A 27,642-nucleotide genomic window follows, 5' to 3' on the forward strand; every position below is an offset into this window, starting at 1 on the left:
TATGTAAATATTTCAAAATCTAAAATAGTGGTGGCCAAAGTATTTTGTACAATGAATTATCAAGTGCATTTAACTCTGACATAGTGAATCAGATGTGGTAACATGTCTGTTGTCCCTTGTGGTTACTGCGGTAGGGGATGTGATGAGTTTTTATCATATAAGTACCTCATCTCAAATGTAGTAAGGGCTGGAGAGATAGCTCCACAGTCAAGAGCACCCACTTCTACTACTTCACACCCAATGCCACTTTCCGGCCTCTACAGGCACGATACTCATATGTGTACACACACATGCACACACACACGCACACGCACACACACACAATTTTTAAAAATGAAAATAAAATCTTTAAAAACAAGATACTCAGTGTTTAGAAAATAGATAGCTTGCATGATATGAGCACTAAGAAACTCTATACAAGTTCTAGTGTATTGATACTGATTTTCTTCTAAGCTCCCTGCATTTTTCTTTAAGATTTCCCAAAGTGCATAAAACCAGCAATCCTGCTTGCTTATGAGTTATAAACAAAACTTTTATTTGTGTGTGAATTATGTGCACATTAATATGTAGCTGTGCATGCTCATGCAGAGGCCAAAGCAGGACATCAGATGTCCTCCTCTATCATTCTCTGCCTTATTTCCTCAAGACAGGGTCTTCCACTAACCAAGCTAGCTCACCAGTTTGCCTAGGTTAGTTGGCTGGTAAGCTCTCAGAATCTGTCTTCACAGATTCTGCTAGGACCACAAGCACACATAGCGATGCTGTGCTTGGTTTTTACCTGGTTGAACTTAGCACCTCCTCCTCCTCCTCCTCTTCCTCCTCCTCTTCCTCTTCTTCCTCCTCTTCCTCTTCCTCCTCCTCTTCCTCCTCCTCTTCCTCCTCCTCCTCCTCCTCCTCTTCTTCCTCCTCTTTCTCCTCCTCCTTCTTGTTATTGAGTTTTCCAGATAGGGTTTCTCTGTGGAGCCTGGCTGTCCTGGAACTCACTCTGTAGACCAGGCTGACCTCAAACTCAGAGGTCCACCTGCCTCTGCCTCCTGAGTGGTGAGATTAAAGGTGTGAGCCACCACAGCCTGGGTCGAACTAAGGTCTTTATGATTGCAGTGCAAGCACTTTCAACCACCAAAGCCATTTCCCCATCGCTAATTTTACTAATTTGCTTTCTCTCTCCTACAGAAGTCAAACAATATATAGTCTGGGTGAACATAAAGAGAGTGAATGTGGAGAAATCTTCAGGCAGATTGTAGGTACTTCTGTGAACAAGAAAACTCTCCCTAAAGTTACAGTATTTGAGAGACAGGTGTGTGGCGATATCCTCATTGGTGACTCCTCCCTAACTGTTCCTATTCGTGTACATACTGGACACAAACCTCATAAATGTGAGCCATGTGGTAGAGGTCTCTTTAAAGCTAAGGAATGTGAAAAAGCTTTCATTTATCCCAAATGCATCCCAAAGCATGAGGGTGTTTGTGAAGAGAACACATGAATGTAAGCAATGTGAGAAAGCCTTCCAGAAGCAGAGCTACATTCAAATACATTTGGACATTGGCCATGGAGAGAAAACATATGTCTATGAGCAATGTGGTACAGCCTTCATGAACCAGTGTCCTTCAGTGTCATACCAAGACTAACACTGGAAAGAATACATACATAAGCGGTGTGGGAAAGCCGTGTCTGGTTTGAGTAGCATTCGAAGGCATAAATGAACTCATACTGGAGAAAAACTTTACTGATGTATGAAATGTGATAAAACCTTCAGTTATTTAAGTAACTTGCATGACCATGAAAGAACTCTCACTGGTGAAAACCCTATGTTTCTAAGCAGTGTGGGAAAGCCTTCATTTACTATAATTCCTTTCAAAGACATGTCACACTGGAGAGAAGCCCTATGTATGTAAAGTTTGTGATAAAGCCTTCAGCAATCACAGTTCCTTCCACTGTCATGAAAGGATTCATAGTGGTGAGAAGCCTTATGTCTGTGAACAGTGTGGAAAAAGTTTTATTTCCTCCTGTTCCATTCAAATACATGAACGAACGCACACCAGAAGAAGCTCTATAAATGTAATCAGTGTGGTAAGGTTTTAGTGTTGACAGTTCACTTCATTGCCATGAGAAAGTTCACAGTGGAGTGAAACTTTATCTCTGCAAGCTGTGTGGGTAAGCCTTCAGTGCTCAGGGCTCCCTTCAATGACATGAAAGGATTCACAGTGGAGAGAAACCTTACATATGTAAACAGTGTGAAAAGCCTTCTCTTCTTTGAGTCATTGTCAGAGACATGAACAAATTCACACTGGTGAGAAACCCTATGTATGTAAGCAGTGTAAGAAAGTCTTCTTGGGAGGCAGAGGCAGGGGGATTTCTGAGTTCGAGGCCAGCCTGGTCTACAGAGTGAGTTCCAGGACAGCCAGGGCTACACAGAGAAACCCTGTCTCAAAAAAAAAAAAAAAGTCTTTAGTACACATAGTTCCCTTAAAAAACATGAAAAGAGACACTGAGGAGAATTCCTAAGAATAGATTCGTCAAAGACCTTATCGGATCACATTCCTAGTAAACACAGTAAGTAATGCGTAGCAGAGGCAATGCCACTGTAAAGTTTGTAGAAATGCCTCGAATCATCTTGCTTGAATTCACAAATATGATAAAGCATGATCTGGTAAGAAACTTGAAAAAATGGGCCACAGTCTTCAGTTTGTGCATATCTAAGAATGCACTCGCTATTCAAATTTTAAAATGTAAATAAATAAATAAATAAATAACCAAAGTTGAGGCTTATAGCAAATCTATTATAGGATCTATAAATCCTCATTTAGTCAAGTCCTTTAAATATGTTATAAAAGAAAACGTTGATGTAAAGTAACTTAAATAAAATGTTCCAGAAACCATGCCACCTAAGAGAAATGTTATAAAAATTGTGTTATGATTATTAGTCATTCAATATTAAATAGTAGGTTTATGGACTATTGCTTTTATAAATATAGGGGTTTTTGTTGTTGTTTTTAATTACATGTATATCTGTATTTGTCTATGTATGAGCTTGCACACATGAATGCAGGTTCCCCTTGAGGCCAGAAGAAGGCATCTGGTTCCCTAGAACTGTTGTTATAAGCTGTCGTGAGCAACTTCATGTGGCTTCTAGGAACTGAATTCAGATCCTCTGTAAGAGCAGTATCGTCTCTTAAATTCTGAGCCATATCTTCAGTCCCTGGACATTTTATTTCTAATGGACACTCTTTAGGGTTTTTTTTTTTTGAGATAAGAGCTCTTTAGTAGCCCTGGTTGTCCTAGAATTCATTATATAGACTAAGCTGGACATGAACTCACAGAGATCCATCTACCTCTGCCTCCCAATAGCTGAGAATAAAAGTGTGTGTCACCATGCCCTGCTAATGGACATTCTTGAAAAAATTGTTAAAATGATAACTGTCTAAAATTTGTTTAAGGAAAGGGGCTTCAGTTTCAAAAGTGACTTTTGAAGGAAGATTTATTTATTCTTATTTTTTATGTATAGTTGTTTTAAATACATGTATATCTATACCATGTGTATGCCATACTCTTGGAGGCCAGAAAAGGGCATCACATCTTCTGAAACTGGAGTTAATGGTGAGCTGCAATGTAAAAATCAAACCCAGGCTTTCTAGAAGAGCAGTCAGTGCTTTTATCTACTGAAACATTTCTCCAACCCAGTAGTGACATTTTTAACAAAATCATGTTCTCATTTCACATACAACCATATTTGGCCTGTGTGTAAATCAAAATGGATTTCTACATTCTAATGTGTAAGGCTTATTTTTCTTTCTTTTTAAAGTTTTGGGTGGCCAGGCATGGTCCACATAGCTGTAATTCCTGTCACTTGGGTAGCTGAGTATTGCAATGAATTCAGTGTGCAATGAGTTCAGGAGTTCAATTGTTATGAGCCTTAGCTATGTAATGAGGTCTAGGCCAGTCTTAAAAAGCAAAGTAAAGCTTTCCCAGCTACCCGGGGACAGGTCCATGTGGCGTTGTTCTTGGTTCCCATCGTAACTTAAATGGGAAACTTACACAATGTCCAGAGCCCTTGACGTCCTACAGATGAAGCAGGAGGATGTCCTCAAATTCCTTGCTGCAGGAACCCACTTAGGTGGCACCAACCTTGACTTTCAGATGGAGCAATACATCTACAAAAGGAAAAGTGACGGTATCTACATCATATATCTGAAAAGGACCTGGGAGAAGCTGTTGCTCGCAGCTCGAGCTATTGTTGCCATTGAGAACCCTGCAGACATCAGCATCATCTCCTCCAGGAACATTAGCCAGCGGGTTGTGCTGAAGTTTGCTGCTGCCACAGGAGCCACTCCAATTGCTGGCCACTTCACACACACCTGGAACCTACTAACCAGATCCAAGCAGCCTTCAGGGAGCCCCGCCTTCTAGTGGTGACTGATCCCAGAGCTGACCACCAACCTCTCACAGAAGCCTCTTATGTCAACCTGCCCACCATTGCTCTGTGTAACACAGATTCTCCTCTGCGCTATGTGGACATTGCCATCCCCTGCAACAAGGGAGCTCACTCAGTGCGTCTGATGTGATGTGATGGATGCTGGCCTGGGAAGTACTCCGCATGTGAGGTACTATCTCCTGTGAGCACCCATGAGAAGTTATACCTGATCTTTACTTTTACAGAGACCCAGGGGAGGTTGAGAAGGAGGAACAGGCCGCTGCTGAGAAGGCTGTGACCAAGGAGGAATTCCAGGGTGAATGGACTGCACCAGCTCCTGAGTTCACTGCTGCTCATCCTGAGGTGGCCGACTGGTCTGAGGGTGTGCAGGTACCCTCTGTGCCCATCCAGCAGTTCCCCACGGAAGACTGGAGTGCATAGCCAGCCACTGAGGACTGGTCAGGAGCTCCCACAGCACAGTGCACCGAGTGGGTTGGAGCCACCACTGAGTGGAGCTGAGCTGCTCTGCAGACACCCGAGCAAAGGGAAAAAAAAAGTGGAAGGAAAATAAAGTTCCCAAAAGCTGCAAAAAAAAAAAAAAAAAAGCAGCAAAATAAAACAAAAATATTTCCAATATTTCCAATATTGATTGGTCATTGAAAAATAAATTTTTGTTAATTGTTGGAAATGTTTTTACTGTCCTTAGGCAGTGGTCCCTCTCTCCCTCTCCCCATCTCATCTTTATATTCTCTGTGTTGGATAATTTTCTTGTTTCAGTGACTATCTGAGAAACAAAGGGAGGAATTGATTTATTTGGGTTCATCATGGCATTATGGAGCAGAGAGGTTCACATTATAGAGGTCACAAAGGTCTTGAAAGAGTCAAAGGTCTTTAATAGGAACAGTCCAGTTCATAATAATAGCCCCAGGGATTCCCTCCCCAAACCACTAATTAGATCAGAGCTGTCTCAACCCAGTCATTCTTTTCAGACGATAACACAGACATACCCAAATGTTCGATCTACTAATGTTCTAGACTTCTCACAATTCAGTCAAGTTGATAAATGTAGATTAATCATCACAGTAATTTTACATATAAAATGGTAGTGGGAATTTTTTATTTTCTGATACATGTTTTCCTTAAGATTTGTTGTACATTAGACTTTCTTAACTATTTTAACCATTTTAAAATGGTTTGTCATTTATCAAATGTTATCTTCATTTACTGAGTCAATCCTTGCAAACACCCGCAGTAATCATAAGTTAGATAAACTTCATTATTGGCTTAATTTTTTTCTTTCCTATTGAGTTATTGTTATTGTGTACTTACAAATAATGGTGGTTTTCCCCTTATGGTAATTTCAATTTTCACTTATTTTTTCTTTGCTCATTTTTCCAAAAGATACATTTGCTAGTATATGTGACTTCTTGCCAGAAAACATAAGGATCACACTTTTGTGAAATACTGTGTAATGAGTTGTGCATCTGTTCACAAACCATAACTGACAACATGGTTCAACACTAAAACCCTTCTTGCTTTAACATTTTACACATATGAGATGTCCTCCTCCAGTGGATAAACTGATATGAAGGCTAGTTTATCCTGGGTAATCAAAGTAGTTCTTAGGAGGCTGAAATAATGGGATGGAAAAACAAACAAACAAACAAACAAACAAACAAACTAAAGACACCTACCAGTTAGATACATTAGTGAGAACAGGGGAATTTTGGATTCTTTTCAGAATATAATGCTTTACAAATCTTAAAATACATGTGCAAACAGACTGTCTGTTTTTGTGCTACTTCACCCTAGGCATTGATGAATATTAATTTTTCATAAAATCTAGCCTGCCTCTGACTATATAGCCAATTCCCTTTGGACCTATTTTTGCCTTATGATATTATCAAAACACAAGTATTTCTTACAATGCACGTTGAATTCTGTTCTCTAATAAAAGAGATACATGTCAATTTTGGTGGAATCTTGTTGCAATAATGCTAATACAAAAATGAAAACAGAAAGTTGAAAATGCACTTAACCTAATGAATTTCAAATATAATACAAATATTAACTTGACTGTGCCCTAATCACCTCCATTAGTCTCTGATTGGGCATTAGGCATTCAGTAGTATGTAGTATGTTATTGTGTCCCTGAACAGGCAACAAATAGATTGTGCTGTTGCTGGATGCTACTGGCCAGCATCATAGGAAAGTATACATCATATTACTTCCCCAGATTTAGAAAATAGAAGATATTTCCTGTCCAATATATTTGTTCCACAGCATTTTAATAAGAAAAACTCAAAACAAAGACTACTATAAATCCATGATCATCCTGTGTCAGTTAAGAGTGTTAATACACTTCCCAATATGCTCATAATATTTCTTAAATTTCCTCTGTGGGTCTAACCAGGGAAATAGGAGTTTAGGAAGAGACAGCATCAGTTATAGTGACTTATTTGAAGTAAAAGGATACAGTGTAGGGAAAGGTTTCAGAAGCATCAAGATTAACATGTGAGAGCTGGAAAGATGATTCAGTGGTTAAGAACACTGTTCTTGCAGATGATTGAAGTTCAGTTCCTAGCACCCACTTGAGCACCAGGCACATACATGGTATATTTGCACACATGCAGACAAAACACACAAACAAATCTAGTTTTTAAGATTAAGACAAGAATGACAGTCTTTCTGACTGCTAGCTATATGCAATAAAAGAGCTTGTGTACAAAATACATATGTAAAAGATTCATTAAAGGACTGTCTCCAACTCAATCTCTTGGAACTTGGACCTAGTTCTAACTGGCACATTTCCAACTTCGTTTGGTTTTTCTACTTGAAAAAACTGTCTCCTGTATTATCCAGGGGTCTCAGTCCAAATCACTGCTTGGAGACAAGAACCTAGAAGTAGCAGTGAGTGTTCTCCAAAATCAGAATTACATCCATAACAGCTGATGAACAGCCAGCTAGAAGGTAAAATAAGAATGCTTTCAGATTTCTTCCTTAGCAACAGCATCCATTATAGCATCTATTCCTTCCTTTCTTGAACACTTGAAAATAATTATCAAGTTTCCACAAGAACTTCTAAGCCATCTTCTTGTGTCCAGATGTTTATGGCAGAGAAGACTGAAACTTTTCTCCTGTACAACAGGATATTTAGTCAAGGCAAACAAGCATGTGAATTGGTCACAAGCTGTTAGGCCCCACCTTAAATTGATGTAGCTGCCCTAGAGAGTCTGTACCTTTAAGCTGGGAAGACTGAACAGATCAACAACCCCAGTCAAACCTTGGAAATGTGCCAGGCCAAGATTTCTCCCCTCTTAGACTCATGCTTCAAGGAACATGCATGTGTTCCACCCACAGCCAGCCAGCCACATGACCAGAGATGATGATGCCCATTTAGGAGTGGTTGTGATGGTCCTAGTAAAAACCAGTGATGCTTACTTACATGGTTGCTCAAGGGACTCGATGCCCCACTCCACCTTTTTGCACTCTGGTAGCATTGTTTTTACCAACCCCCACTTCTTCTCTCTCTTTTTTTTTTAACCTACCAGAGCTCTGCTGGGGCTACAGGACGAGAATAGTAGACTTAGACAGGGCTCTGATGCCAGCCAGCACTGTGGCAGTTTGTCCCTAAGTCCTCCGTCTAACCTGCCTGGAAAACCCCCAGGAACCCACTCCTGTTTCAGGAAAAAAAAGAGGGCTTGCTGTCATTGCACTTTCCTGCCATCTTCAAACACTGGTTCTCTTGGTTGTGTCCAGTTTTACAATTTGATCATCAGGACAGACCCCCAGCATGGAAAGGGGCTTAAAGTTTAGAACCCATTTCAGTGAGATGCAAGCAGCAACATGGCAGTGTGGAAAGGACAGCTAAACCAAATGCTCTCTGAAAGCTAAATACCTGAACCTATCTCTGGGAAATGATGCGTGTCAGGGTGGGACAAAAGGTTCTTCTCACTGTGGTTCCCTCAGAACCACTAGTGAACCTGGCTCTGTCCTCTTCTACTGTTCTTTAGTTCAGCTATGCTCTTACTGCTGTCAAATTCTCCTTGTCTGCTTGCTGTAGGCAAGACTTTCCCTTGAGCATGAGGCCCTAAGAACACCACCTACTACCCTCTTGGTGTTTCAATGGTGACAGCAAACAAACAGAAAAGGCTATATTTTTCCTCATCAGAATTCCTCCTGCTCTCTAGTGCAGATCATACCAGCCTCTCTGAGGTTCACCTGGTTCAGCCCACCTTTCTGACTCATGATCTGAGAAAGACATAACTTTTTATTTTTTATTTCAGATACTGATCATAACCTAAGTATGTGTTTGTTACCATCTTGATAGGGTTTGTTTTCTCTGCCAGTTAAAGAATTAAAAGTAAAGAAAATTCTCAGTGAAACAAGTAGCAGCAGGGGAAATCTCAGACACTGCAGGCAGAATGAACTGCAAAGGCTCTTACTAGTAGTAAGGAAACAGATATAGAAGAAGAGGTTTGGGAACATACAGAAAGACCCTCTGCAAAGCAGGAGTCAGGGATCTGGAAGCTTTGAAGAGTCTTTTCTAACTTAGAGATGTTCAGTTTGAACAAAGACAGGAAAACTGATAGGCCCATACTTCTATTCCATGGTGCTGAATGTATAGTACCTGTTCTCAGACAGTGGCCCCTATTGACAGAAATAAAAGCACAGTAGGCCTTTAAAACCTTTGTAAGTTTGTCATCTTTATTATCTACTTGTGCCCCCTCTCCCATTTTTTATTTTTATTTTTTTTATCTCTCTGCCTATCTGGGATCACTCTTACTCCTAATCTCTAGCTTTGGGCTTTCTTACTTTTCCATTAAGGTTCCCTCCCTGCCATGTGACTGCACATCTCTGCGTGGCTGACCTCCAGGTAGATGTAACTCAAATGGCATGGCTATGTCCTTCTCCTCCTGTCCTGTTCCAGCACCTGCAGTGACTTACAGCTTTGCTTCCCTGGGATTTTTCTTTAAAATTCTAATAAAATTGTTTTAATTGGCAGAGCAAACAAACTGGCTCCTGCACCCCCAGAGAACCTTATGATTGCTACTATGTAACTGCACATTTCAATATACATTGAAATACACAGAATAACTGTTTCTCTTGGTATATTTTTCTTTTCTTGGTTGAAAAATGTATGGACTGAGTGAAAAGGTAGGGGAAAGCTTTTGCTATGGTGCAAAGTTTCTCTATGGTGTCAAGTTTCTCATATATGACATTAGACCTCTTCTTTTCCAGTGGGCCTGCCCTGGCTGGGCATCCCCTTTTCTCCGCAGCGGGCCTAGGAACCCTTTCTCTAAGGTTGTGTCCGTGGTACACTAAATCTGACTTTAAATAAGCAGACTCTGGACTTAATTTCCAGAGGGAAGCGAGAAAGCCTTTCTTTGGAAAAACCAAGTCTAAATTCTGTTTAAATGCAGTTATCAAGATGAGCGGATTTTTGCCTGGGCTCTGAGAGCTTTGGCTGCAACATGGCATTTATGCCCCACTTATTAAAATTTACCACCACGCTATGGTAAGGGGGGTAGGGTGGGCTCTGATCGCTTATCCAATTAGCACCTCGGAGTACCGCACGAGCTATCCAATCAGAAGCGCCGATTGGTGGAGCGGAAGTTCCTCGCCGGCCATATCTTCTACTTGCCTGGCCTTTGTGATGATACTGTCCTGTCAGCTGAGGGAGTCACAGGCAGCCGTTCAGGGTCCGTGCTGTGTGGCTGCCAACACCAGGACCATTCCTACGGGCCTCAGGAAGCCTTGGGCTCAGACATGGTAAGTGTCCTTGCGGCCAGCTGTCCCATTAGGAACGCAGGCAGACAGCGGATGTGCCTCGCCCGCCATCTTTCTTCCTGGCACGGTCTGGTCAGCTGAGAGCGCCGCGCGTAAGGTCCAGCCTCTTTGGCTCAGTGACAGCCGACCTCAGGAACCCTCTTGAAACAAGGGAGCAGACGAGGTGAATGTCGAGGCAAGTGTAGGAGGCGCCGAGTCTTCCCCGGGTAGATGCCTTAGTCTTACATCCCACCTTGCTTTGGGTGCTGCGGGACTCATGGTTTCTCTGCTCTCTAGGTTGTGGGACCCGGGCGGCCAACCCCAACTCTGGCAGAATCCTGTGCTCCTGAAAAGTATATATAGTTGAGCATGTTAGCACATGCCCACAACAGCAGCCCATGCGAGATGATAACGAATCAAAGACCAGTTTGGATTGTATCCCACGTTCTGGGCCAACCAGAGCTAGCTGCAACAGTGTCTCAAAAACCAAACCAGAACAAACCAAAGTGATGTAGACATTCAGTGTTTTCAAATTAGTTAACTTGGAAATAGATAAAGAAACCCCATATCCAGCCAGATGTCCTGGTGCATTATAATACATTATAACTCTCTTCTATGGTGATTTGTTGTTTTACTTTTACTGGAGTAAAAGAAAATTGAGTAAAATAATGGGAACCATATCTACTAGATTTTTGCTAACCAATTACCATAAAAAAATGCCTGGTTTTGCCTGATGTGGTGGCCCATGTCTTTAATCTTAGTATTCAGAAGACTGAGGCAAGTGGATTTCTGTGTTTCAAGGCCAGACCTAGGGAGTTCAGGCCTGAAATTCCGGCTAATCAAGAGACTGAAGGAGGATGGCAAGGTCAAGGCCCATCTAGGCTGCAGAATGAATTCTGCAGTCACCAGTATGGGCAACTTAGAGCCTATTTTAAAATAAAATAAAAAGAGGAGCTGAGATGGACTGTAGTGTCAGAGAGTGTTTGCTTGAACTAGATGCAATACTAGCACCATATGCAAAACAAAAAAATGTTTTTTGAACGTGAATGGGATAAAAACTTTGCAGGATGTCTGGGGGACAGCTAATACAAAAACTATGATGTCACATGGGGTTGAGGTTAAGACAGAGTCTCATTTGCCTGCCTGGAACTTCCTGTGAAGACCAGGCAGGCCTAGAATTCATAGAGATTTATCTGCCTTTGCTTCTGGGGTTCTGAGAATAAAGCTCTATGCCACAAAACTCTGCCAATTTTTTTTAATACCCATGTACAAATGTCTAATGTCCCCAGCCATCTGGAAGTTAATTCCTAAACCACAACCAAGCAGAGCAAGGTGGCATAGCTTGTAATCTTTCCTGGGAGGAGAGAACATCACAAGTTTGAGGCTAGCCTGGGTTATATAATAAGACCCAATCTCAATAAATAATAAATAAACAAATAAATAAGTAAATAAATAACCATAGCCGGAGTTCAGCTGGTAGATCAACAGACACTATCAAAGCTGCCCAGTTTGCATGTGGGCAAGGATACCCTACAGTGGGAGCCATGGGTATGACCCATTATATAACTGAAAGAAAGATACCCCAGAGCCACAGTTCCATTTCTGCCTAGGAATTTATGATGGAGTTCCCATGTGTCATAAGTAAGGACAAAGTGGGACGTTTAGTACTGTCAACAGGGTGATACAAGTCAGTTGTCCATTTGTAAAATTAAGGAAGTTAAGGAGAATAAATGACAGGTGATAGTACAGAAGTTGGAGTCTCATCCTTTCAGCCCGGGAGAGGTGGCGCATACCTTTAATCATAGGTTTTGGGAGTCAGAGACAAGTGGCTCTCTTCACATTTAAGGTCAGCCCGGTCTATATAGACTGTCACTATCTCAAAAAAAAAAAAAAAAGTTGTTTTTTTTCTTCTCTGTGCACATTGAGTATGTAAATAAGGGAGAGTATCATCATATCTGTTATCATATCCAACATCTGTACAGCAAGTTCCAGATTATTCCATACATAGCAAGACTCTGTCTTAAAAAAAAAAAAAGGTAACTTGAAAGAATGGTTTATTTGCTTCACAAGTCCAGGTTACAGTCTGTTCCTTCAGAAAAGAACTCTGAGTAACGTCACCCACTTTTAGGCTGGGTTTTCTCATATCAGTCAACACAACCAAGACATTCTCTCACAGATACGGCCACAGACCAACCCAATATGGATAGTCCCACATTAAGACTTGGTTCCTGGGTAATTACAGGTTTTTTAAGATTGACAATCAAAGCTAACCAACACAGTTCCCTTAAACAGAAAAAAATGGACAGTGAAGTTATACTGATGAAATTTTTGATAAGAAGTAATGATGTTTGATTAGTAATGGGAAATTGCCATTCTCACTACGAAGTGACTAAAAAGCTGAGTTCTTTCTGTGTCCAGGGACAGTATAGAGAACAGACCTTCAGAGTGATGAACTGTTATATTTGGGATAAAAGGTCTCTCAGCTACAGTGTTTGTTGGCTGCATGGCTTCCCTTACTGGTAAATGAAAATGAAGACGCAAGTGCTCCAAGGTATGGTTGAGAAGAAGGGTTTTATTGTAGAAATGAGAGTTTAGCCAGATGGATCCGGACAGCTCCAGACTGAATCTGGCCATTAGGTGCAGGGTTGGGAGCTGAGCAGGAGACGAAGAGATGAGACCAAGAGGGCAAAGAGGCCAAGGGCCAGCCAGCTAGTAGCCAAGTGGCCAAGAGAGCACATTGCCAAAGGTTTGTATAGGGTCAGAAGCTGGGGAAAGGGAAGTGAAGGCCAACAGCCCCTGGGCTGGAGTGAGAAGTGCGGGAAGAACCTCAAGTACTCAATGAGATTTTCCCAGGTTTCTTTGGGACCTGACAACTGGCTTCTAAGGAAATGCAAGAGAAGAGAAAGGGCATAAAAGCTGTTACTATAATCAAAGGGCAAGTTGAATAAAAAGATGTAGAAAGTGTCCAGCCTAACCATTATAAATATAATAAAGTATACTTTGAGGAGAATAGCAAGTAGTGTCCAAGCCACCTTATCTAGTAGAATGAGCTAGAAGGAAGCCTGGTGCTATCCATGAGAGATGTGGGAAATGACCTGGAAGGCAGTATGCAGATCTTCAAAGCTCTCTTCCCCAAACTTGTAAAAGCATGGCTTAGTTTGTTTATCTTGTTTATGGTGATGTTTTTGTTTGCTTTAAGATAGAATCTCATTATATAGCCCAAGCCTGCCTCAGCCTCCTAAGTGTTAAGGTTATAGGACTGTATCACCATGCCATTCCCTTGATATGGAATTTAATGTGGGAAAGGGGGATCAGGGTACCCCTTGAGGCTGACTAAGGCCACCGTAAATCTGTTTTCCCCGTTGTGCTTGAATAAGTCAGTGTTCCCCTTGTCTCCTGATGAGACGACACAAACCAATCTCAATGTATGGTTCTAACACTCCGGGTCCAGAGTATAAAAGCTGGGGAGAAGCGTAGATTTTTTTTCCTTATATATTCTGAGAAATCTCTCCAGCACTCCTAAAGCAAGGCAAAATTGTATGGTATGGTAGGAGCAGTGCTAGCACAGACCCCAACCAGGACAAAGCCCAGGGCAGTTGTGGATGAGGCTGCTGCAGTCTTCAACAGTAAAGTGCATGGGAGCTGATGGAAGGAGACCTTAGAGATATCTCACCATCATGCAGCATAGCTCTGTAGCAGTCACAAGGACACTTGCTCAATACATGGCAACTAAAGTATTTGCTTCATCTCCCAGAGGGTTTTAGACAACTCTACCCAAGTTTTGTGTACTTTGAGCATGGCCAGTATCTTCTGGTCAAACTACTTCTTACTTGCAGTATGGATTCTGTAGTTTCAGTACAACTGGTGTCTGAAAACATTAAATGAATTTTTCTAGAGGTAAGTATTTGTAACTTTTAAATTGTGGGTAGGTCTGAGTAGCATCATGGGATACACAGCCATGCTGATGCGTCATCCACCTCATAGAATCTCATCACACAGATAGCAGCTGTGTGACTTCACATCCGCCCAAGAAGAAAGGTAGGGTAGTGCACTGTGGCTTAGCATAGATTGCTATTATATATTGTTGTAAATATCTTCTTGTGACTAGTCAGCAAATTAAAGTTTCTCATGTGTATGTGTAGGGAAAATAGTGTACCTTAGGCTAACTAGTTGCCACTGTTTTGGTCTTCCCCTGCAGGTCTGGAGACATACCTCCTTCAGACACTGGTCACTTCTGCACTTCTCCTTTTTTTTTTTTAAACACAATTTTGTAGACATATACTTTGATCTTTTCAACCCACCGTTATACTCAGTTATCCCCGTCCTGCTTCTGCTGAACCCTGGTCCCAGCTAGTTCCCCTCCTGCTTTTCACTGTTTTGTTTGTGTTTGTTTGTGACCTTATGGCCTTAATTATGTCTACCTGAATGAACATGGGTGAGAGTTATTTACTGAAGCATGGCCAGTTTATCAGTGGCTACATCTCTGAAGACAATGACTCTTCTCCAGCAAGCCTTTAACTTCTAATAGGTCCTCAGGAAACATGGGGAAGGGGGCTAACAGTGGGATGCTGGGAGCCCCATTGTGCAGGTAACTATAGCGGCTTAGAGTCCACAAGCTCAATAGCTCTGTCATGTCCAGAGCACAGCACTCACAGAGTGCTTCCCAGCCTCCAATGCTTGTATTTTTTCTTTTCTTCATTTATGATGTTCTCCATGCCTTGGATGGGGTGACAGGGGCAAGTATTTAAGAGGTACTCAGGACTTGAACCATTTATGAATTTCTGTATTAAACATCCCCCACACTGCACATAGAAGCTTCTTTGGCCATCACTAATCTTGACAGCAGCACGAATCTGAGTATAAACATAAATATTTATAAGACAGCTTGACACTATGTCTATATAGCAAAACAGCAGTAGAGCCTATGACCTCTCCATCTAAGGGCTTTTGAGTTCCCTTCTGGAGAGAGGACCTCAAATACAATCAGAAAATTGTTTGTTACTACCACAACCTCCATGCCACTATTATACCAATGGGTACATTTTGACTGGCAGATTGATATGTGGATTATAGGAATCAAAGCTAGCTAGGACACTTGATGACTTTCTCTATGCAAGGATCTGGCTTGATTTTTCTGTTTCCTGCAACCAAAGGGTGTGTTATTTTCAGCAATAGAGTCCAGCCGTTTAGTTCTTGTGGTCAACCAGAAGCAGGCCTCAAGCTAACTAGAAGCCTAGAAAGCAGGTATAATAAGATGCGTCTAAGGATGTGGGAACTGTCAGTTCAGGAGCATGAGTGGGCGGGGCGGAAGTCCTTTGCCCGCCATCTTTCTTCCTGGCATAGCTGTACTAGTGCAGCGGTCTTGTCAGCTGAGGAAGTCTAGGGGGCTCAGCCACGGTGGCCTGGAGACCTTTGGCCCCAGGATCGGGTGTGCTGCCGCAGGAGGTTCCGAGCACAGACATGGTGAGCATGAGCAGGGTGTGTGAGGTGGGCGGGCCTCCGGTAAGTTAACGATCTGAGGCAGACACCGAGGTTGGAGGAGTGTTGGGGCTCTCAATCCTGCTCCTGAGTTGTGAGACTCCACCGTTCTGTCACCCGGTTTCCTGTCGGCAGCTCCGCCCTCGCTGTTTTAGATCCCTTCACGTTGTAGTACCCGCCAGAGGGTCCTGTGGGAGCTTTCGCCCTTACGTGGGACTGTGGACTGGAGCTGCTGTGGTGTTGGGTTCCCGGCCCTGTTTTCTGCAGCAGTTTTCCTGGGAACCTTTCAAATTCATGGCTCATCTGAAGTCTCAACCTTGCTGCCGCTGCAGCCTAGTGATGGAAATCATGTATCCAGGCGCTTCCTCACACTGCCGAACTCATTAGAAAGAATCCACGTGTAACTGTTTGAGTAAATGTGTGCTTCTCTCTGACATTGTTATTGTCCTTTGACGGGTCGTTCATTGATGGTGATTTGAAGATTACATACTAATAGGAGGAAGACTAGACTGTGAGAAGTATTGCAGTAGTGATAAGCCCAAACTCTTTAAGGCCTTCATGCATTCCAGTAATTAGGCAGAAAGGGGCTTAATGCTTATATTCTACCACAAATAAACTAGGGTAGAGAAAGAAGGCAAAAGGGGAGGGACTTTGACCTGAGGTCATCCTGTTCTTTGGGGTTGGAAAGATTGTGTGTTGATTTTTACTGAAAGGGTCAGAGACGGCAGGTTGTTGGAGGAAGAACAACATTCAAAAGTTGTTTAGTAGTTTTTCACTATTTCATTCAGCCATACATTTTTGGGACTTGTAGGCATTTGGATTTTTTTTTCTTTTTAAAATTTTATTTATTTTATATGTATGTGTACTACATGTATTCCTGGTGACCACAGAGACCAGAAGATTCCCCCTTCTTCAGGGATTGGAGTTACAGAGGCTATGAACTGTCTATGGGTGCTGGGAGTCAAACTCAGTTCCTCTGGAAAAGCAGCCAGTGCCCTTAACCACTGAACCAACTCTCTAGCTTGTGACAAATGGGCGTTTGTCAAGATTATGTCTGAGTTGGTCATAGATTTAAAGGAACAGGCCTGGAAATAACATCATCTAAGTGTAAGGGGGGAAAGTGTTTCTCAAGTATAGAAAGTATTGTGAGATAGAAGGTCTGCGACTGCTGTTTACCAGGACTATGTGCGTGGGAAAGACTCATCAACTTCAACTATTTCTGTATGCCACTTGGCAAGTAGCAAGCATGTGCTATAGTCAGAGTATATAATTTGTACCTTGTAAGAATGTCTGTATTGGGCAGTTTGAGGGAAAATTACCTCAAGAAAAGGATTTATCATTTTCACAGTGTATTTTGGTATAATCTTAAAAGTTGGACAATGTGCAAGATACTGCCTAGGACAGATGACCTTTGACTCTGCTGAATAGTAGGAATGCTTTTGAATTTTTTCCTTTTTAAAAAAAATATATCTTTAAATTATTTTTTTCTGGAGACAGGGTTTCACTATGTATTCTTGGCTAGCAAGCTTGTAACTTACTATATAGACCGAGCTCATCTGGAACTCAGCAGTCTGCCTCCCTCTGTTTCTTGTGTACAGGGCTTAAAAGCGTGCATGTGTCTTTTCTCCTTGCAGGCAGCATTTGACTCATGCTAGTCAAACATTTAGAGTGCTAACCTTCTGTCACTTTAGGATGGAGAGAAGTGACAAAGTATTCAGATCCTTGGGGTGGTGACTGCAGTGAGATAGTAGAGTGGGAGTGGGCCTTAAAACTGTCAGGATTTATTGTTTTAAAGATTCATTTATGTGTATAAGTGTTTGTATGCGTATATGTGTGTATATATCTCACGTGTGGCCATTGCCCACAGTGGCCAGAAAAAGGCATCAGATGTCCTGGAACTGGAGTTATGGATAGTTTTAGGCCCCCGTGTGGGTGCTAAGAACCAAAACCCAGTCCTCTTCAAGAGTACAATGTTTTTAACTACTGAGCCATCTCTCTTGCTACCTTGCTACCCTATCCTTAACATTAATCTCAATCCCTCTCCCTCTTCCTGTCCTTCTCCCATCTCCCCACCCCTCTTTCTCTCTGTCCGTGTGTGTGTGTGTGTGTGTGTGTGTGTGTGTGTGTGTTCTCTTCTTCCATTTCATGGGTTCTAGGGGTCTAGCTTAGGTCTTTAGGTTTGGTGGCAAGCTCCTTTAGACCTGCCAAGCCATCTTACTGGCTGGAACTTCTCAGGACTGTGCCAAGTGTAGGTACCAGAGTTCAATTGTAGGACATCCTACTGGTGTTGGAAAATCTGTTAATGACACTGATGGCATAGAATATCAGCACAATTGAAGATCCTCAGCTAACTGTAGGTGTTTGGCCACCACTTTGAATTTGTACAGGAAAGAAACTGTTAACACTGAAAACAGTGCAAAGTGGAAGTTTTCAGTGACATTTCCTAGATGCTCAGGATTTCCTGATTTACTAGAAGTGAAGCACCTTGACCTGTACCTACATACTGACCATGGTGTCTAAGCACAGAGGTGGTGGGTTCATCCTTGTGAACGGAAACTGAAACAGGCAGTTTCTCTGATCTCACTTTTTGTTTTCCTTGCAGAATTGTATCTCTATAAAAGTTTATAAAACTACTTTAAATTTCTTTTGTGATTTGAGTATAAAATGTTGATTTTTCAGTTCAGTATGTGGATACATACTTGAAAACCGTGCGTTCAGGAAGCCACTGCGGCAGGGATGTTGCCATGAGGTTGAGGACAACTTGATCTCTATAGTAAGTCAAGTCCAGCAAGTGCAGCAGAGTGCCTCAGTTCTTTCTCCCATCCAAAGTGTAATAGGTCTGAGGAAGTAAAGGAGTCACAGGGTAGACATTTATGGAGGCGGTTCTCCCCTCCCACCTTTCTGTACAGGTACAGAGATTAAAGCCAGATCACCAGTTTTTCATAGCAAACACTTCTATCTGCTGAACCATTTTGCTAACCCAAGGAATCCTTAGACTAAGGAATTTGTTAGCAGTCACTTTGAATGACAGCATGTTTATTCTCGTGTGGTCACACTATTGGTGAACAATAGGCCCTGGCTGCTTCCAGAGGCTCGCTTTAATTTTTCCAGCTCCTTACATAGAGGTTTCTCCTTTTCTTCTCTCATTCCTGTTTTTCCTTTTTTAACAGTTTTATAAGTTGTTTATCACTAAGTGACATTTCATTTGGTTTTATCTCCTTTGAATTTTGAATGAGATAATAGTGCAGTTAATATTGTTTTAAACATAGTGGTCTCTTTGTCCAAGTATTTAGTTGGTATTGTAATTTGTAATAAAGTCAGCCCACTCTGTCCTTTCTCTGCTTGTTAGAATTGGCTTCTTTATTTGGAATTGTTAATTGGAATTGTTCGGTATTCATTTTGTTTATTTTGTTGCTTTTTTTGTATTTATTTGGTGATGTTCATAATATTATTTTGTAGGTGCATATTTTGTTTTTACACAATGGGAAAATGTAGGTGATTTTTCAACTATGGGTAAAGTCAAATTTAGCAAGAAATTTTGTATTTTTGTAGATGTGTATTTATTGTGTGATTTAACAACATTCCAGATAATCTAGTTTATTCTCTAGCATTAAGTATAATAGCATGCATAATTTATGATTGTATGTTATTTGTACTGATTATCCTTGACATTGAGCATTTTTTAATGTAACTTCATGTTTTATGAGTCTCTCTCAGACAATGAGGCATGTCCTAGAACATGTCTTCCGCATAAGAAGACAGCCTCCCCTTTTTTTTATATTAAACTCATCTCTCATGTCAGACAGGATTATGCTATTGTTGTATAGAGACTTTTCCTGTAGAGATGCAACATACATACACACATCTACCTACCCCAGAAGGGGAACCTAAGACAGATCAAAGTAATGATTGCTCTGGACTTTTTTTTGACTATTGCCAAGAAATGGTGGGAAGAATCCAAACCGTAGTGGGTTGCTGGAACACTACAAGGAGCAATTGAAGCACCTAATTGTATGCTGGATTACTTTTTTTCACCCCAATCCTGGTAAGTCTCTAGGTCTGTCCCCAATGCCTTGAAAAGCAGCATACATCTGGTATTGTTCCATGTGACAGAGGGCAGGATCACCTTGTTAATAACCCATGCTCCATGCAGAATTAACTTCTCAGGATGTTTGTGTCAGAGATAGTACCCCAAAGTGTTCCATGTGGTTCCACACAGTCATTGTGGATGGATGTACGCCAGTACTGAGATGAGTTTACAATGGATTGGCTGATCTCTAGAGAAAGACTCTATTGATAGGTCTCTTCTCAGGATGGATACTAGCTATGGCACACTGACAATTCAGTGAACTTTGTTTGACTGTAGCTACCGTCTTAAGCTTACTCCAAGTTCCAGATTTGTTAAAGCTGTTCATTCAAGGGATATATCCTTCTTTTTCTGTCTTTTTGACCTTTCACTTAGCAGAAAGGAAGATCCCATAATACAGTGGTTCTCAACTTTCCTAATACTGCAACCCTTTAATAGAGTTCCTCATGTTTTGTTGACTTCCAACCATAAAATTATTTTTATTGCTACTTCATGACTACACTTTTTCTATTGTTATGAACCTTAATGTAAACATTTGATTATGTAGAAAATCTGATGTATAACTCACAGGTTGAGAACTGCTACTGTGGAGGGTCCTGGAAGTATTCTGTGGCCTTAAGGGGTCCCAACCCCATCTTATTCTGACAGACTCCATTGGCTGACCTTGCAGTACCGGCGTGGTCCTGCAGGGGACACTCTCACCAGCTGAGAGTCTCAGTCACTTTTCACCTTACCTAGATCCTTTACTAGGTTAGGTAAGCTCCTTGGACTACAAGAAGTAGGATAGATGTTAGCCCCACCCACTTTGCTCTCCCATGGTACCTAATGAGGTGACAGATGTGAGTTACCACTATCTCCAGGGTAAGGTCCTATTCTCTGATTTCTTTACACCTATGACAGATGGGGTTCTAACTCACTTCCCCTGGTTCCACACTGGGCTCTTTTCATTCCTCCAATGGGGCACTAAGGAAGGAACTAGCTTTGCCCACTTCTTTTGCCCACTTCCTCCCTGCTCCCTACCTCCAAGGTTCTAGTTCCATTTTTTTCTTCTGTTCAGAAACTACCTTTGGACAGTTGTGTTGTTTTTTGTTTTTTTTTTTTTTTTTTTGTCCAGTGTTCATTCTTAGATACCCACCGTTGCTGCTACTGCTAGCACCAAGTTTTCCTCCTCCTTTCTGAATGCATCTCCCCTCCGAGACACTCAGGAAAGCAGGGCTGACAAGCAGCAGGCTGGTTACTACCCCACCCCAGGGAAGATGGGGCTCTGCCACTTGGATAGGGCAGTTTGGGCCCACTTTAATGGGACAAGGGTATAGGTATCTCCTTGTTCTGTGGGGAAGGGATGGCAGGTATTTGTCCCAGCCTGGTTTCTATTTGCAGTTACTTGAATAAAAAAAAGTAAGTAACTTTTGAGGGGATGCTATTTTGAACTCATTGTGTTGCATCTAAAATTATGACATCATTCTTATTTCATTGTTCTTTGACATTTTCCAATTTATTTTTAAAAGGTAATGTTTGTTATTAGCTTAGTAAATTACTCTCCAGAATGCCTGTGGTTACTTCATAAGAAACCCAGTACCTTCCAGAAGTACTCTTAGTGCAGCCACAATAAATATATCGAACTGTAACAAATAGTGACAAAAAGTGATAATTACTCTTAGAGCAGTTCAATAAAGACTCATCATTCACATGGCAATTTGGGAATGATCAAGTGGTCTCCCTCTGGTGATCATGTTGGAAATTTTCAAGCATTTAAAAGGAAAGCAGGACTTAAGCAACTAACGTATTGTGTACAGAAACTCTGGGAACATTTTAAGTCCCCACCTCTTGCTATCAGTCTGTTGAGATCCATCCCAAGAGTAGTACACAGACATCAGCAAAAATCAAACTTTGGATTGAGTCATTTCTAATGATGGGTGTTAGCTCATGATGGTGGGTGTTAGCTGTGAATGCACTAAGTAGCAGGACTGTCTTGAGAGGTGTTAACGTGTGTACCAGAAAAACCCCAAGTCTTGCTAGACTGCAAGATTCAGCAGCATAATTGGTATTCCTGTCCTACTATTTAACAAAGAGTTCCAATCCAATACAGGAATTGCTGTGTAAGAGATAGAGGAGGTGTGCTTAGTGAAGGAGTGTCATGACCTTTGGCGAGAGCACCTACATAACCGTGCTATGGACCTCATTCTTCTTCCTGATTGGTGTACTTTAGGACTGTCTAACCTTTGAGGATGTGGCTGTGAACTTCACCCTGGAGGAGTGGGATTTGCTGGATCCATCCCAGAAGCAACTCTACACAGATGTGATGCAGGAAACCTTCAGAAACCTGATTGCTATAGGTAGGGATAAGGCTATTTTCTTGCTTAACAGTGAGAGAGCTATATTGCTTGCCAATGCTGTTTAGTGATTTTGAATATAAAGGGTAAATGTGGTAAATATTCCAGGCATATATGTATTATACTATGAATTTACAGAAGTTAGTATTGATAGATTTCATAATAATTTTTTCTGGCTCTGCATTTTAGGACAAATTGAGGAAGGCCAGAGGAGTAAAGATGATGATGAAGATTCTAGGAGAAATCTAAGGTAATTTGTCCCTTCCAAATAAGAGGACTGTTGCTTAAGAATTTGGGAATGGAAGGTAGATAGGTGGCTCAGTAGTTAATAACATTGTTCTTTCAGGGGACCAAGATTAGATTCCCAGGATTAGAAATCCCTGTCTCATCCACCATCTATTACTCCAGTCCCAGGAGATTGGACACCCTCTTTTAACCTCCTCAGGCACTGCATGCAAGTGTCACACAGACATTCATGCAGGCAAAACACCTATACACATAAAAATAAATAAAATAAATAAACAAACAATTTTTTTAAAGAATGTAGAAAATTTAAAAATAAACCCAATTTCAACATAATTTAATCTCAAATAATTTTATAAAAATTCATAATACTAGCAAGATGGTACAGTGATTTTCTGATCATTAAGTATACACAAAATCTGTTTCATGTACAAAATTATTCTAAAATGATATGGGCTATGTAGAGACTTGAAGTGCCAGGGTGGGAGGATACCCAGGGAGTCCTCTACCCTCTCAGAAAAGGGGAAGGGGGTGGGGGAGGGACTGTGGGAGGAGAGGACCAGGAGTCTGGGCAATGATCAGTATGTAAAGGGAATACATAAATTTAAAAAAAAATGACCTGCGAAGAACATAAACAAACAAACAAGTGATATGTGCTGGACAGATAATGAGTTGGGGTAAGAACACGTGCAGTGTGAACGTTAGTACTTGAGTTCTGGGATCCCTAGCACTCACAGTTTTTTAAAGGGGAGACTGAAATATTCCTAGGGCTCTCTGGCTCTCAGCCAAGCTGGAAGGGTGAGAAAGGTAGCATGAGTTCCAGATCCAGTAAGACATCCCTGTCTCAGGAGGTTGACTGGAAAGTTATAGAGGAAGGTCTCTGGCATTCTCATTTGACCTCCACATGCAGACAGTGCAGATGCACACACTTACCACACCCCGCACGGTAAGGACTGATGAGCATAGCTCAGTAGGGAAAGGTGCTTTCCTAAGCCTAATGACCTCCGTTCCATCCCAGAGCATGCGTAATGAGTCAGGAGAACAACTCTTGCAGGTGGTCCTCTGGTATTTATATTGAGGTAGTGGCACATCTGTACTCACCCATCACACGCACACGCACACACATACACACATAAAGAAATGTAGTAGGCTGATGTCTGAGCTCACAAATACCATTCTTGAAGAGATCCTGAGTTTGGTTCCCTGTATCCATGTTGGAACATCTGACAAACATCTATATTCCAGTTCTAGACAATGTACAGGTACTATACTTTATGTACATACACACACATAATTAAGAATAAAACAAATATTTATAGTTTTTTAAAAATACAAAAAAATATTGTTTTTTTAAAGATTAAATAAATAATAAAAGTAGAAAATGTATGACATTATCTTGAGACTTGAGTATGAGGTGTATTTTTTTTTTAAATTAAGAAAGTATTGAGTCCACAAAGTTTTCCTCTAAGACCTTTATACAGTCTCCTGTATTTACCCAGTAATAATAATTTAAAAGCTTAAAGGAATGTCTTCTTTCCACTGGTTTTCATCTTCAAAATATCCTGAATATATGCAAGTATTTTAAAATCTGAAAGATTTTTTTTTAGAAGTATTTTGTTTAAAGAATGTGTGTCATAGATAGTCACCTTCGGCACTGACTAATTACAGTTCTAGCAGTAGGTGTCATAGACAGTCACCTTCGGCACTGACTAATTACAGTTTTAGCAGTAGGTGTCATAGACAGTCACCTTCGGCACTGACCAATTACAGTTCTAGCAGTAGGTGTCATAGACAGTCACCTTCAGTACTGACTAATTACAGTTCTAGCAGTAGGTGTCATAGACAGTCACCTTCGGCACTGACTAATTACAGTTCTAGCAGTAGGTAGCAGTTAGTTCAAGACCAGCTTAAGCATCACAGCAAGGAGCAAGACTCTCCAGAACAAATGAATCATGAAAAATAAACAAGTAAATAAACAAACATAATGGCATAGGCATTCAGTATTTGCAGAATATTTTATTTGGTAAAAGTGGTAACATTTGTACGAATACCTATCTTCACATTATGTGTCCTCTAGCTATCTTGTGGGACATTTAGCACATTTATGTTAAAGAATTCTAGCCATGTAAAATATTGTCCTGACTGGTAACTTACAAATGAAATTTGAGTACTGTGCCTTCTACTTTTTACAGAAGTGGACTGGTGGAATTATTGTTTAAACCCAATGAAGGTAGACAGTGTGAAGAAATCTTAAGCGAGTTTCCAGATACTGTTATGAACAAGAAAACCTCTTGTGGAGTAAAACTGTGTGAAGACATACTTATTGGTCTCCCACCCCTAAATATGCATATTCCTGTTCAACCAGGACATAAAGGATATGAATATGAGATATATGAAGATAGTCTCTATAAATTTAGGGAATGTGGGAAAGCCTTCATGTATCCTGCCTGCTATCTGAAGCATGAAAATCCTCATACCATGGAGAAACCATATAAATGTCATCAATGTGGGAAAGCCTTTTCTTCTTCAAGTAAGGTTCGAAGACATGAAAGAACTCACACTGGTGAGAAGCCCTACATGTGTAACCACTGTGGGAAAGCCTTCCCTAGTCGTGGTTCCCTTCGCCGTCATGACAGGATTCACAGTGGAGAAAAACCCTTTGTGTGTAAGTACTGTGGGAAGGCGTTCACTGGTCAAAGTTCACTCCCACGCCATGAAAGAATTCACAGTGGAGAGAAACCCTATGTATGCAAATACTGTGGCAAATGTTTTATTTCTTCAAGTACCTGCCGAGTACATGAGCGGACTCACACTGGAGAGAAGCTCTATGTTTGTAACCTGTGTAATAAAGCTGTCACTACTCGTACTTCCCTTCGAAACCATGAAAGAATTCACAGTGGAGAGAAACCCTATGTCTGTGAACAGTGTGGAAAAGGTTTCATCTCTTCTGGTACCTTCCGGATACATGAGCGAATTCACACTGGAGAGAAGCCCTATAGATGTAAGGAATGTGGGAAAGCCTTCACTATACAAAGTTCTCTTCAACGCCATGAAAGGATTCACACTAGGGAAAAACCCTATGACTGTAAGGAATGTGGGAAAGCTTTTAGTGGTTATAGCTCCCTTCGACGCCATGAAAGAATTCACAGTGGAGAAAGACCCTATGCATGCAAGCAGTGTGGGAAAGCCTTTCCTGCTTTGGGTGATTGTCAGAGACATGAGCAAATTCACACTGGTGAGAAGCCCTACATATGTAAGCAGTGTGGGAAAGCCTTCACTCGTTGTGGTTCCCTTCGAATACATGAGAAGACCCATACTAGAGAGAATTCCTAAACATAAAATGTGGAAAGGACTTCTTACTGCATCCCCTTTCTATAAAAAAAAAAAAAGTTACAATGTTTAGGGAGGAAAACAAGTATCAATAGAAAGGTAGGAGGGCTGCCACTAGTCATATTGTTAAATTAACAAACATAAAGGACAAAGTAAGAAAGGACCCAATATTAAAACTTGCTCAGAAAGGTGACTGTAAGAAATAGCTCTAAAATTATGTGAAATTCCTCAGGTAGTAAAGAACCATAAATGTACATTATAAAAGACTCAATGCAAAGTAATTTATGTAGAATGCTCCAAAAAGTACATAACCTGAAGGGAAGTGTCCTAAAATTATATTACACTGATTAGTTTATTACTAAAGTAGATATTTGAACTATTTATTTCTAAGTTTAACTCTTGTAAATAAATGGTGGCATGACATAATTCTATGACGTTTGCTTAAGCAATGGAACAAGAGATTATTTTTTTTTACCCTGTTTCCTACCATTCTGAAGAATTTTGGTTGTTTGAATGGTAGAATGGCCTTTTGAGATATAGTTAAAGCAAATATATTAACAACAAATGAGTTGGTATTAGCTGACAGTGCTAGGAGAAAATTCTCCAGAATGAGGGATGAACTCTAGATTGGCATCTCATACAATACTGTTTCTTTTATGGGTCTAGGAATCAAGGGGCGTGGGGATCATCCCTATAACTCACTACCAAGTTTTTTTCCTGTTCTGTAGATACTATGGTTCCACCAGGAGGAACACCCACCCATTCCTTTGAACTAGAAACTAAGACACTCACCCACACATACCTAACCCCACACCCATTTACTCTGGGTTCCTTGTGCCCTTGACTTAACTAAAAACCGTTACTGTCACTGGAGTGACAGATCCACGTGACCAGTGGGGAATGAGACTACCATTCAGCAATGGAGATGTTCTGATTATTTTTTGTCTACTTTACACAAGCTAGAGTTATCTGGTAAGAGAAATCATCATTAGATTGACCTGTAGGCCAGTCTATGGAGGCATTTTTTTGATTAATGATGTATGGGACAGGGCTACTGTGGGTAGTGCCACTCCTGGGTAGGTGGCCCCGTGTTGTATAAGAAAGCAGGCTGAGTGAGCCATGAGGAGCAAGGCAAGATTCAAGTCTTCCTCCATGGTCTCTTCTTCAGATCCTACTTCCAAGTTCTAAGTTCCTGCATTGAGATTCTTCTACCCTGGCTTCTCTTTGGGCTATAATATAAAATATAATTAAACAAATCCTTTTTCCCTCCAGTTGATTTTGGTCAGTGTTTTACTAACAATAACAAATCAAGGTAGGACACAAGGAAAGGAAGTTCTATTCCTGAATTTCCTTATTATTGCTATGTCTGTTGATTAAAACCCATGGGAGGATACAGGTCAGTCCAAACAGAGTAATAAATGGCTCTGATACTCAGAATGGAAGTGTGAATCACATCTCAAGGTAAAGAACTAGTTGATTTGGGTGTATGATGTTTTTATTTACTTACAAGGTTTTTTAAACTAAATTATATTTTAAATTAAAATTTTAAAAATCAAGATGCTTAGCACTTGCTAAAGAGGAAAAAACAAAAAATGACATCAGAAGGTACTTATAAATATGGTATGTCTGTGGGACCAGCTATAGAAGTGAGGACTCTAATTATGTTGGGTCTTATTTTATTAAGAGTATATATGTTGGGCTGGGTATAGTGGCATATTCCTTTAATCCCGGCACTCAGGAGGCAAAGGCAAATGAGACTGTTAGTTCAAGGCCAACTTAGTTGACATAGTGAGTTCTAGAACAGCCAGGGATGCATAAGGAGACCCTGACTCAAAAACAACAACAAAAAAAGAATTATGTTTATTTTTGTACTTGATAGTGTTGGTTGCCAATGTAACAAATCTAGAATCACCTGTGAGACAGCCCCTGAGAATGTCTGTGGCCAGTTATCTTGATTCCATAAATGAGGTGGAAAGACTCACTACTGTTGG

The 27,642-nt window shown here is 40.9% G+C and overlaps 1 protein-coding gene and 2 pseudogenes across 1 annotated transcript; all 3 read left to right on the plus strand.

Annotated features, from left to right (window-relative positions):
• The first annotated feature begins 1,454 nt into the window (after positions 1-1,454).
• LOC114634959 lies at positions 1,455-3,831 on the plus strand (annotated as a pseudogene).
• A 207-nt stretch (positions 3,832-4,038) lies between these two features.
• Positions 4,039-4,930, plus strand: LOC114634962 (annotated as a pseudogene).
• A 5,160-nt stretch (positions 4,931-10,090) lies between these two features.
• LOC114634930 (zinc finger protein 136-like) lies at positions 10,091-26,922 on the plus strand. Its single transcript, XM_028783552.1, has 4 exons — positions 10,091-10,183; positions 21,955-22,081; positions 22,268-22,328; positions 24,514-26,922. The coding sequence occupies exons 1-4, from the start codon at positions 10,181-10,183 to the stop codon at positions 25,652-25,654; spliced, it is 1,332 nt and encodes a 443-aa protein (XP_028639385.1). The 5' UTR covers positions 10,091-10,180; the 3' UTR covers positions 25,655-26,922.
• Positions 26,923-27,642: the final 720 nt, after the last annotated feature.

Source organism: Grammomys surdaster, unplaced genomic scaffold (genome assembly GCF_004785775.1).
Source record: "Grammomys surdaster isolate TR1022 unplaced genomic scaffold, NIH_TR_1.0 1149, whole genome shotgun sequence".
Taxonomy (NCBI): Eukaryota; Metazoa; Chordata; class Mammalia; order Rodentia; family Muridae; genus Grammomys; species Grammomys surdaster.

What these genes read in the sequence shown, in the direction of transcription:
- LOC114634930 (XM_028783552.1), top strand. An exon ending in CAGAAACCTGATTGCTATAG is followed by an intron (nt 22,082 to 22,267) that starts GTAGGGATAAGG and finishes TCTGCATTTTAG; the next exon opens with GACAAATTGAGGAAGGCCAG. An exon ending in GATTCTAGGAGAAATCTAAG is followed by an intron (nt 22,329 to 24,513) that starts GTAATTTGTCCC and finishes TACTTTTTACAG; the next exon opens with AAGTGGACTGGTGGAATTAT.